This window comes from Passer domesticus, chromosome 4 (genome assembly GCF_036417665.1).
Source record: "Passer domesticus isolate bPasDom1 chromosome 4, bPasDom1.hap1, whole genome shotgun sequence".
Taxonomy (NCBI): domain Eukaryota; kingdom Metazoa; phylum Chordata; class Aves; order Passeriformes; family Passeridae; genus Passer; species Passer domesticus.
The window spans coordinates 73,059,208-73,072,590 of record NC_087477.1 but is presented as its reverse complement, the minus strand read 5'-3'; the positions used below and the strand labels follow the sequence as shown (position 1 = coordinate 73,072,590).

General features: G+C 37.5%; 1 protein-coding gene across 10 annotated transcripts in view; it reads right to left on the bottom strand.

The window, feature by feature from the left end:
• The window catches only part of SORCS2 (sortilin related VPS10 domain containing receptor 2), a 533,074-nt gene that overhangs the window by 45,648 nt on the left and 474,043 nt on the right, over nt 1–13,383 (bottom strand). For all 10 annotated transcript variants that reach the window (XM_064418746.1, XM_064418748.1, XM_064418747.1 and 7 more), the window contains one exon: nt 12,018–12,125. In XM_064418746.1, coding sequence (XP_064274816.1) covers nt 12,018–12,125 — 108 coding nt within the window. The remainder of the gene's footprint in view (nt 1–12,017; nt 12,126–13,383) is intronic.

Below are 13,383 nucleotides of genomic sequence, written 5' to 3'. Positions count from 1 at the left end.
CACAGAGACTAAAGATGTACAGTGATTTCCCCCTTTCCTTTGTGGTGGGTGTCTTTGCTTTTCCTCCAGAGCAGAGAGATGTAGATACCAATAGGTTATTGCTCACACTGCTCACATTATAATGACTGGAGAACCCATGCTCACAGAAAACCATGCCACAAGCAGTGGAGTTAATTAAACACAAACATATCCATTTAGTTTGTATGTCTCACTCTTTTCTTGTAAGGCTCTGAGATTAAAGGACGTGGATCATGTAATTCCTTTCCTTCTAAATGAACTTATGGCTCAGAAGTAGAAGCAACACACACAAACCAAAAAATGTGGCTCATTCCACTGGCTGTATGTGCACGTAGGTGTGTGGTCCCACTTCTCTCATTGAGCCTAAGGGTTTGGTCCTTTTTTCTGGTTCAGCTGGATCCTGAGAGCTGCTGTCACAATATAATCTTATTCACTGGTAGTTACATACTCAATAAAGTGTCTACTTAGGTGGTCTCTTGCTTTTTCCACAATGCCTGTTTCAATATGACTGGGTTTGCTGACAGACATGAAGTGTCTTTTGTATGCAAAATACCTGTACCTTTTTTTCTAAAATCTTTGTTTTTCCATACAAGGTACTAAGATAAGGCAGATTTCACCATGTGCTAATGCGACTACCTACCCCAGCTATTGCTGCTCCAGACATCACAAAACTTCACAAATTTGCTACATTTCTTTTATTAACTCATTAATAAAAATATACATTCAAGTGCAAGTAGCCAAGTCCTGTTAAAGCTTCACTCCTGCCTCAAGAAAAGTATTTTCTACAGAACAAATTAAATTTACTCCATTCGTATTAGCTATCTCAGGCAGATTAGTCAAGGAAAGAGGAAGAAAGAAGATGGTGTTTTGAGTTCAAGGCAGAAGAGAATAGTGACATTCTCCTGAAAACATAATCTCTGAATTATTATTAATGATCTTTGAAATATCAAGAGGGTGATTCCAAATAACTATGTCAAGGGAAACATGTTGCTTATATATATATATATATATAAATATGCACACACAACCACACATACACATTTATGTGTGTATATAGAACCAGAGATATAAAAGAGCAAAACAGAGCTCAGAGAGTTAGAGAATTAATTTTGATATCCACAGAGATACCAAAGAAATTATTGAGCTATCCACTTCTAAGCACCTTGGAGATAATTAAAATGATAACAAACAGCTACTACAGATTTATCAAAACCAAATCATGTCAAACTAATGTAATTTTCTCCTTTTACAGGGCAACCGGCTTAGTGGATAAAGGAAAGAAAAAAATGTAGTATATTTTGACCTTTGTTAAAATTGTTACACATTTCTATCTGACATTGTCTCAATGTAAAAAAGAAAATAGTGTAGATAAAATCACTGTGAACAGGAATGGAAATACATATTGAATTAGAAGAATCCATTTTCAAAAGGTAGTTATCAAATAAAGAATATTTTGAGATATATATCACAAAGATATGATGGGTCCACAGTCAATATTTTCATTAACAGTTGTGGTCAAATAAGAAAGACAAAAAATTTCGCAGGTAACACATAAAGAAGGGAGTGGACATTGTTGGAAATAATGTTCAGAAATCAATATGATGATATACTCCAAAACCAAGAAGAAAGTACTCCTTGGGAAAAAAGAAACCCAAACCCATATCAAAGGTGGAAACCAAAAGGGAAAATAACTTTCAAATATCAAATAAAAGACTTTGGGAATTCTGTGGAATTAAAACAAGAACGCAGTGTTGCTGCAAAATAAGAAAGACTAATTCTAGTTGTATTCAGAACTCAAAAACAGAAGACATGGAGGTAATTATTTTGATAAACTTGGCACTGGTAAGGCCTCTGGAAGAATATTGTGTCTAATTTTGGATTTTATATGCATATTTACAGACCCACTAAAAATGAATTTGAAGAGGGGCAAAATGACTCATAAGCTGCTTAGAAAACGTAACCAATGAAGAATGATTGAAAGAATTGGGTTTTTCACTGCAATAAATGAAGCTGAGAAGTACAACAAAATGTTTGCAGAGTCTTGTTACAGAGTAAAGAGCTGTCATCAAAGAGACCTGGAGGAAGGGCAAGAAAGATGAAGGACAAGGATAAACTTAAAAGATACTGCCACTTTATACTCTAATTCCTTCTCCTCAGTACTGGTGAGTTCACATGTGAAGAACTGGGTCCAATTCTGGGCTCCCCTGTATGAGAGAGAGAGATGGAATGACTGGAGGGAGTCCAACAAAAGGCTGTGAAGGGGATGAAGGGGCTGGAAAGATCTTGTAAGAGGAGAGGTTGAGAGAAGTGGGACTGTTCAGCCCAAAGAAGAGAAGGCTCTCAGGAAACTGTCAAAAACTGTCTATAAATACCTGGAGGGATGGTACAAAGAAGATTCTTTGCTAGGATTGGAGCCAGGTCTTCAGTGGTGCCCTGTGACAGGACCAGAGGGAACAGACTCCAAATGAAACACAGGAAATCCTCTCTGAACATCAGGAATCAACATTTCTGCTGTGAGGGTGCACTGTTACAGGGGCCCACAGAGGCTGTGAGTCTCCACCCGTGGAGATATTCAGAAGCCATCTGGGAATAGCTTTGTGTGATTGGCTCTGGGTGGGTGTGCATGAGCAAAGGGGTTTGACCAGATCATCTCAAGACGTCACTTCTGATCTCAATGATTTTATCATTCTAGAATTCTGTAGAAGTAATGATTCAAGATGTTGAAGTTCATTCTGCTCCACTAGAGTGAGAAATTAGAAAATATCAGGATTATAGACAGAGGTTAGCTAAATATTGCCCAGTTCCACACCCTATGATGATAGAAAAACTATGGAAATTACTCTGGAAATTATGCAAAATCTAGTGGAATAATATGGCAGCTATGTACAAACCATATGTGGAAACAGCAAACTCGCTGTTTCAGAGGGTGAACTGTGACATTCTCTTCCGTGGATTTTTAGCAGAAGACTGAAATAACATTTTTGCAGGTTGATCCAGCCTCTTGGAAAAAAAAAAAGGAAACCAACAAAAAACCCCAAAAACTCATTTCCATTACGGCTGTTCTGATTCTACAGACTGAAGACCATGTTCTCACAGAGCACAGTAATGACACCAGTGTTCCCAACATTCTCTGGCTTAAATAAAATCCCAAAGATTTAAGAAAGTGTCCCAGTACAGTCACAAACTCCACTAAAAATGCAGACATACAGCTATGTTATTTCTAGGGTAAAATTTCTAAGTAACGCAGCATTTTACACACATCCAATTCAGCAAACTCTTTGAAAAAAAAGTCTTAATGATTATTAATGCTGTTGCTGCAGTAGCATGTGTTGCAGACTCCTCACATGAGCACATTTAAATGTACTGCTGAAAATTACTAGAATAAAAAAGAAGTATTTTTCAAAGTAACTAAGGCAGGTATTAAGTAGGATTCAATGGATTAGACAAAAATATGAGCTACAATAAAGCAATACATAACAGCAATCACAATATAATTGCTCAGGTGCAAAATATATATTATATATGATGAATAAAATCATATGAATGAAAAAAACTGGAATGGTGCAGCAAGTGTAACTGATGACTAGAAGTTATATATCAAGATGATAGCAATTCATAAGCTACTAAAACCTTCCTCTTGATTAACTATATTTCATTAGAAAGTCATCAAATCAATTCTGTTGAAACTATAAAAGATGATGCTGCGATAAATAATTTTTGGAAGAAATTCCAATTACCTTGGAAATTAATTTACTTTTATTTGCAAGGATTTAGGATCCATAATTTTAACTTCAGTGTTTCAGTTGCCATAACAACTTTGTACATTTGTTCCTAGTTCATTTATGAGCACATAATTTTTTAATTTGATTGCATCATTTGATAGATAAGACAGTTTAATGCAGTTTTTAAGCTAACTCATTTAAACTATTTACTGGAGGATTGCTGGTTATTTCTGTTCCTGATAAAGCTCATAATCAGGCAGAGTTAGTTTAACAGAAATTATATGCAATGATAATCTTTTCCAGTAAATTCTGTTCAACAATAGACAAGACCTATTCAATAGAGACTCCTTGTTCAGGTGAGCCGTAGTAGCTGTGTCATCTCCTGTGTATTTTGCTTCACTCATGAATACCTGAGAACACTCAAAGATCTCAGAGTGGTGGGAGTGATCCTGCAAGGTTTTCCCACCAAGGTCACAAAGGTCACAGGGGGAATTTGTTCAGATGTTTAATGTAGCAACTGTGCAAGTTTTGCAGTTGTACTGAGGACTAGTGATGACAATTGTGTGATGCACAGACACTTCTGTTTGAATTCAGAAGCCTCTTTCATTCTAGACTCACTGCCTTAATCTCCAAGTGCTGCACTGCCTTTTGCTCTCCTCTGTATGAGTTTGCCATCAACTGTGATGCTCAGAACAGGACACTGCAGCAGAGTGTCTGCACAGTGCTGAGCTGCCCTGTTGGCAACACTCTGCTAACTTCATATGCCACTTGGGGGGGAGCAGGGCCTCTGGTTTTTTTTTTGAAAGAGGCTTCAAAAGTATAGAGTTACTGACTGTAAAACCTAGGATTGGAATCAGTCAGTTGAGAGCCCCACATACAGGTGAGATGGGCAATCTCAAGGGCTCTCTCTTGAATAATATGTCTAAATGCCTCTGGAGAGGCACCTAAGCAAAGCTGTCCAAGCATGTACCCAAAATTCTTTACAGATCTAAACCTCAGTAGCTAACAGTGAGTATATGGTCAAGCTGGGAAAGAAAACCACACTATGACAGATGCTAGTTAATTGTTTTAACAATTCTTTCTGTCTCCTTTTAAATGGAAGCAGTCACAGAGCTTTGTCAAAAAATTATATTTGTACCTTGTTCTGAATACGAGGTCTCCTTTCCAGCAGTAAATCATATGAGAAGGAAATAGAATGGTCAGTGAACTTATTGTTTTGTATATTTTTTAACTCTCAGACCTCTCTGCTAATTTTTATAAGAAAATTACAATTTCAGATTAAATATTCAATCTACCTTACAGTTCACTAGATATCAAAGACCATTTACATTAAAAAAACAGCATCTCTCTCAGTTATCTTCTACATAAAAGGATTAGTTAGAAGTCTCTTGTCAATTTATAGTGAGTTCAAAGAGCTGAGTCCTTTGCCTCACATAGACCTTTGCTACAAATGATGACAATATCCCTGAAAAAGCAAATTAATGTGACAATTTTATTTTTGTTCTGCCTGTTGTGGTTCATATTATTACAGTGTCTTTGAACATACAGCAAGACATGCCAAAATCTGTGTAGAAATTACCTAGCTGAGGAGTAAAGTGATGAGATGCTGGCAGGGAAGGATGTACTTTAGTGTAGCCACTGCCAACAGATAGTGCTATCCTTAACTCACAGGAATAATATTATATCGAAAGATTTTCCAAGGGGATATGGGTTGGCAGAGACAGCCATGAATATGTCCTACAGTGATATTTAAAGCCTACTATTTTCAAAGGAGAAAATGACAAGTGAATCTTTATTAGATGAACTTTCCTTCCAACAGTCGTCTTTGCTTCCATTACACCATTGTAAAATCAACAAAAACCTAGATAAGTCAGAGGGTTCCTTCTGGTAAAATGGATGAAAGTAATGTGAGATTCAAGCTTCGGTCTGTTACACATCAAGATTATAATTCAGCATATTTTTCTAATTCTCCAAAAGAACATAACAGAGGTCACATTTCAGTGGCCTTCCTAAATTGCAACTACAGAAATGATGAATGCTTCCATGTGCAAAAGTAGACACCTGCCTACATAAAGCAACTGCACATAAAAAGTGCTTGTGTATACAAGAGATCATGTGCAAATATGCTGAGACATTTATGATTTAAATGCCTTAAACTACAAACACATGCATATACTTAATACACTAAAGAGAAGAGTAGGGTTTCTTGGTTGGGCTGGTTTGGCTGCCAAAGTGAAAAATGAAGGGAGGAAACAATTTAGTTGAAATTGAACCAAAATATGTTTTTTCATTGTTTCCTGTTCCCATAAGCTAATAATTGCCATTCATTCTTTAATGCCAAAACATCTTGGGTTTAGCTCTTTTGGGGAAAAAGAACGGAAATTAATTCTTAGGTTCTGAGAAGTGCTGGGGAGAAGCAGCATGAGGGTGTTTCCACTTCATCCAGTTCACTGGCTCCATGATATTTGTGAATTACATCCAACATTTTTTCCCATCTATTTGATAAGTTCCTGTCCAAGAACAACCTTATAACACATACGCTGTTTGGAAAACATTGCAGATTTAGTGCCTAATGTCTTATGCAGAAGTAAATACAAGGTGGACAGTGAACAAAATTGTTTAAAGAGAAACATATGACACTGTAGAGGATAGCTTTTACATAATTCAACTCTCTGTTTTCATCTTAAGGATCAAATTAATCTGGGATACTTGCAAAATGTTATAATTCTTTAGCTAATATTCTCTTTCCTACTCATATATTTAAAAATCAAGTGTCATCACAATTAGAAATTCTTAATTCAGACTTCACCTAGCAGAGCTAGAGTTCATAGATTACAGTCATCTAAATTGTGGTTCCTTCATTTTGAGAGCAAAAAAAAAAATTCAAGGCTCCAACCGAAAGTAAATAGTGTTATAAAATTTAGTTGTTGTCTAAGTTCATAATGGTTATTTATTTGAAATAGAAACTAAAAGGGAAGCATAGTTAGAGGATCAAAGCTTCAGGTGCTCTCTCTGTGACAAGGACTTAAAATTACACAAAGCCTATTCTGAATGAAAAAGTCACATCACCCTTCTCTGTGCTCTCCTCCTGCAAATAGGGACAAGGTGATAACAGATTCTTACAGAACATGGATTCCTAACTTTTCAGTTCCTCTTACTCAAATATATTAACAGATCTGTCCTAAAAATGTATTAAATACGGGCTTTAAAGTGACACCGAAAGCATCCTGTTCCTGTGCTTCTGACTACACTATGAAACTGCAAAGAAAGAAATTGAAAAAACCAAACTTTACCCACTAAATTTCATTTGAGCAGAGGGAGAGACTGGGGCAGTACCAGGTCTTGATTCCAAGGTCACAAGTTGGCTGTGACACTGCAATGCTTTGACATGCTCTGCTAACATCTGTGTCCACAGAGGTAGCAGCAAAAGCATTAAGCTTGTTGCTAAAGAGAGATCTGTACATCTGCATTAGCTGATATCTAGATTAAATTGGAATAGAAGAAGCAGTTTGCTTTTCCAATGCTTTTTTCACCATGTTTCCTATATCTACTCTCAGCTATATTCCTTCTCATGCAGAGAGCAGAACAGCCATTTCATAACTGAGCAATGGTTTTCATTCAAGACATTCACCAGCTGAAAAAAAAGCCTAGAATTTGCCTTCAGAAATCAGCTATTTTCCACTATAATGAGGCTTTATCTACCTTTTATAAGTGTTGCAGTGCGAGGAAGTCAGTAGAGAAGAATTCAAAACACAGAGAAGTACCTTCACCTAGTAAGATACTCAAAGAGAACAGGAAAAGGAACATCCTGACATGGGTGATAATAAGCTCCACAAAGTACGTGTAATGTTGACTGCTATTGATGTTGTTAAAGGTGAGGTTGACATTCCTAGCAGAACCAACAGACAAAAAAACCCAGACAGCTCTACAAAATATCTAACAACTATTAATATCAACCTGGTTTTGATTAAGTTAGACTATCTTCCTGTTTCCCTGATCACCCAGGAACCCAAAAGGAACACAATGGGCATTCAGGACAGCAAGACAGGTAGGCAGGAGTTCAGAGATGTCATAAAGTTCCCAGCAGCATCCAAAGTTGTTATTCTATGAGACAACACAAAAAAAAATAGCCCTCTGGAAAAAATACAATTACCCACAAGGATGATTTTGATTCTACCTGACATAAAGAAAAGCAGTTATTTTATGTAACCTCTTACTGGCCTTTTAAAAGGGGCTATGGTCTGTGGTACCATGGTTATTGTGCCCACTGGGTTTACATTGCAATCTAAATAACCTGGTTTGGGAAACACTCCCAGAAGCTGAGATGTGATTTAGAAGCATTTTCAACAGGTTTGAAACTTTCATTGCATTAACTATTTCCTCTGGAGAGGAACATCCATATTTCAGACACACAAAAATTCTTCCTTTTGCACTGAGTTAGGCCATTACTCAATCTAGTATTAGCAAGTAATTTTTCCCAACTATAAAACATTGTTCAGTATTGTTCAACTGAGTTGCAGTAACTTTTGTTGTTACAAATTTAGAACAAAATAAAACCTACTAGTCCATGCACTATTTTGATGAAAATATACTAGTTGGGAAAATTTCTTAGCAAACCTTACTTATTCATTTAGCAATAAATACTGGATTTGAGCTCCTCATTTAGAAGTTGATTTTTACACAGATCAAGTTTCCTAAAATTTATGAATACTTTATTGCTTATCTTTCCTAAACTCCTAACTAGGTCTCTTTAGAAATGGAAATCTAGACAGATTGAAAACAGAATGAGTTTCCTAAAGTTTTGGAATACTTTACCACTAAAACTCCTAAAAATCTTAACTAGGTCTTTTGCAGAGCACAATGGAATAAAATATATTTTCCTTAGCATTTATATGTACATATCTTGAATACTGTAGGGGATTTCGATGAATGATTTAGATTAATGTTGACTGACACATGACAACTGAGTTTTATGAAAACTTTTGACAAGTCAATGTTTGGCTTTCCTCTCTGTTTTGGAGAAAACACAAAACTTTCTGAAATGAAGACTTGAGACAACCAGGTTCACATTTTCCTGTTTCTTCAGTAAAGTTTACTAGACCACTTCACTTTGGAATGGAAAACAGTCACTAGTGACATTCCTGAGGGGTCAGTATTGGTACTGATGCTGTTTAACAGCTTTGTCAGTGACATGGACAGTGGGATCAAGTGCTCCCTCACCAAGTTTGTCAGTGACACCAAACTGTGTGGTGTGGCTGGCACACTGGAGGGAAGGGATGCCATCCAGAGGGACCCTGACAGGCTTGACAGGTGGGCCTGTGTGAACTTCATGAAGTTCAACAAGGCCAGATTTAAGGTCCTGCACCTGGTTTGGGTCAATCCCAAGCACAAATACAGGCTGGGTGGAAGAATGAGTTACAAACTGATAAAGCCCTGATGAGAAGGAGTGGGGGGTTGTCTTGATGGACAAGAAGTTCAACATGAGCCAGCAGCCTGTGCTCACAGCCCAGAAAGCCAAATTTATCCTGGGCTTCATCCAAAGCACTGTGGGCCTCAGAGCAAGAGAGAGGATTCTGCCGCTCTGTCCACTCTCATTAGAGCCCACCCATAGTGCTGCATGCAGCTCTGGGGTCCCCAACACAAGAAGGATGTGGAGGAATTGGACCATGTCCAGGGAAGCTGTGGATACTCCATCCCTGGAAGTATTCAAGGCCAGGCTGGATGGGGCTTTGAGCAAGTTATTCTAGTAGGCGTCCCTGCCCATGAGAGGAGGGGTGGAACTAAACGGTCTCAAAGGTCCCTTCCAACCCTAACCATTTTGTGATTTTATGATTCTGGATAAATTAGGACAGAACTGGAATTCAAATGGAAGCCACTAACAAGTCCAGTCAATATCTCAGACACCATGCTGGAGAATGAGAAATCTCTTACACATAGACTGACTTCAGTGGAACCAGGATTTTACCTTAACAGTCAATTTCAGGAAACATAAAATATTCTTTGACTCTTTTGTGAGTTTATTCTAGAAGCTTTAAATGAAATACTGCTTATTCTTTAACTTTCCCACACATTTTTTCAGTTTTTACCTTCCCACTTCAGAATTATGCTATTGCTCCTAATTTATGCAGATTTTGACATCATACTCTTTATTCAAAGTCTTTATTCAAACATATTCCATACGAAAGGGAGAAAATCAAATTCTCATACTAGAAAAATAAATCAAACTAGGTCCTTGGCAATGGATTTGGGGATCCCCTTAAGGTGAAACGCACAATTTATTTCCATTACCATTTACAAGTTCATATTACTATGTTCTACTTGGAAGAAAATTCTATCTAACAAAATGAAAAGATAGCCTAGTTGATTTTTGGGGCTTTTTAGCAGGGAATGTGTATTTCTCAAAAGCAACAAATCACTGTAGATTAAGTCAAGCACAATAACTTAGCACAAGAATAAATTTTCAGGAAAAAATGAACTAAGCCAGACAGAATGACAAAAGGTCTTGACATAAAGTCAGACAGAGCACCACTGGGCTGACAACATCACCCTGAAGGTAAAACAGTCAAAAGCAGAGGGAGAGACAAGGAAGTTGACACAATGGCAACAATGAAACACATACTGCAAGTTTATTCTTCTCATAGTCTTCAGAATCTGGTAGGAAATTTGCACATATCTTCAGGGTCAGTCTGTGCTATTAAAGGTTTGATGCCCTCCATGCTCAGTAACACTAGCTAAAAAGTGAGATCCTAGAAGCCTGGCATTACACACTAGAGTGAAACTCTTGCTGTGCCTTTAGAAATATACAAGTCATGTGATGCTTTTGTTGTCAATTTGGGCTCATGCACCAAATCTAGCTGCAGCTCCATGTATTTTAGATAGATGATTTTAGAAAGGCATCATTTTTACAAGAGCTCTTTAGCCCATTCAGCCAGATATTTCAGCACATCTTCACAGAATAAGTTTTTAATGATACTTAATAATGAAAAAAAACCAAGCCCAGAGCATACAATCACCACACATCATTTTATCTGCCAGTAAGTACAGTTTGGGATAAGCTTTTGATCCATCTACGTTTACTGAAATCAATGGAAATCCCTCATTCAGAGGCATAAGTGTCTCCATGTGGCACATATTATATCATATCATAAATAAACTTGTATTTGAGAGAAGAGAAACCTGATGGGATAATACTGTTCTTCTCAGGTTATAGATGCATAATGGAGGATAAATGGGGCAGTGAAGAAAGAGAAAAACAACCAACAGACCAAATCCCACCTCTGCACAGCACTATGAACTTGGCACAACCCTTTGAACTACATTGGGTAGGATTTCTGCTTTGCTGAGGGTCCTTTATACACTGGACTATTAATTTATTTTTCCCTGGGGAAAATGCTACTGGTACATGTCAAAGGCAGCTCTATTTGTAACTCTGGGGAGAAAAAGCTTGTCATGAGTACACTGAGCTCCATATAAAGAATCACCCAAACTGCTGCAATAAGAACACACACAACAGCCTGTGTGCATTGCCTTCAGTGCACTCCCCTCTCTGGCTGCAGGCAGAATGTGCCTTTCTCCCCTACTGGACAGGTGTTTTTTATTCTCAGACACTTCTAAAATATTAGTGTTTATCCTAGAGATGGAGCAAAATGTGCAGCTCAGATCCAGCTGTCCCTGATCCTTTGGAAAAAGACAGATAAACAGGATAAACAATTCTGAGTTGCAGAATTGGTTATTTTTAACTCTATTCACAGTATCTGCCTCTGTTACTGCACAGAATAAAAACAAATATTTGATAGCACAGTGCTTGCTTACATCAAGTGCTGCAGTGCTATTTGCTAAGACAACACTATAGTTATTTACACAGTGAAGACAATAGATGTTTAACATTTTGATGTCTGACTAAAAATCTGTAGAAAACACAAAAACAAAAACAAAAACAAAAAAAAAAAAACCAACAAAAAACAAGAGGAAATAGTTTTTTTTTTTCCCCTGTATCTTTCAGATTTGTAAAGCAGTCCTATTATTCCACTCTCCCCGGTGGGTAACTTTGAAAGATTTCATTTGAACATAATATTTAAAATCTGAAATACTGCAGTCAGATGATTTCAAAGACAGGTTACATACCAGGAAGGTTCGGACATTGCTGTAAGTGTCTGTGTGACTGTGAGAAGTAAAAGCCACTGACTCAAGGACCATCTCAAACACACACAGCTGAAAATCTATGCAAATTCATACACAGAGAGAACTGTGAAAACAGAGGTGAAACCAAAACCTTACGTCATGACCAGTGTCTCATCTCCAGGTTCACTAAGTAGTCCATCTACAAAGACAGAAGTGCTGGTAAAATTATGTGTGCTCCAGGTCTGGCCTTCATCTATGCTGAACCTGTAAAAAAACAGAAAAAACTTTCATTTACAACTATTGGTATACAAAGCAGAATGCACTTCAAAAATCCCCTCACTACTAAAGCTTAGGATTTTCAATCACAAAATAGATTGTGCCTAGACAGTGCATGACATTAATGTGATCTTCTTCTCTGCAACTTATCCAGGGATTCACAATTTTATGAGAAGGTATAATAAATTTTCCACAAAAATAAAATCCCTCAGGTTGATTAAAAACTGAGCTCTGTCAACAAATTCTCTTGCTACCTTGAAGACTCAAAAGCAAGTTAATTCACATTTCATTCTTTCTAGTAGTCTCTGAGCTATAGACCTCTTAAGCAGAGGCCAGTGAAATGTGAGAGGCCAACTGCTAAAACATAGGAGGTGCACTAACGCCAGGCACCAGCATGAGTCTGGCCCTTCATGGCTGCTACCGCACACTTAAACATTTGCAAAAGATACTGAGGAATAATCAAAACATATTTCAAATGTGCATCCCAAAACTTATAAGTCAAAGTTTCTTTTTTTCTGTACATTTCCTTCAGGTCTTTTGGACAGAATGTTACTGACGGCTTTCAGTCCAGATAACCTGGTTATCTGGTTAACTAGAGCCTAGTTTCTATTCATGTATATAACACAGTTCTGCAAAAATAAGCCAATTCACAAATTATAAAGATGTCTTTTCATGCCTTTTAATGTATTTTTAAAGATGTATGTATGTGCTGAAAATTATAGTTCTGTGTGCCATTACACAAGGTTACCATGTTTTGCTGCACTATCATGCAGTCTAAAACTTGATATTTTATACCAAACTGCTTTGCAACAAACCATTCCTGCCAAACAGGCTGAGAGGGCCATTTGCTGCACTGTCACCTATGAGAAGATCTATGCACACTGCAGTTACTTTGTGCATGAATATCTCAGATGAGCTGTGATTCTGGCACACCAAATTACACAGCACACAAGCTCAAATAAGTCCTTCGCCTGTTGGCTCCCAAGCTCTACATTAAATTGCTTTTGCCAGAGAAACGCAGGGCTATTCTCCAATTTCCCTATGGTCCTTGGAGGGGAGAGAGACTTTACAGTATCAATGAACTCTCCTGACTGCACACCTAAGCCACATATGCAGCACAGGCTGAGCATCCCTGACATGTACTGCTGGTGCCACCAGTAGCAGACAAACAATTATTCTGAACACAGCTTCTACTGTAGACTTCCAGAACAGTCTTTTAAGAAAAAAAATGCCTACACTGACGCAA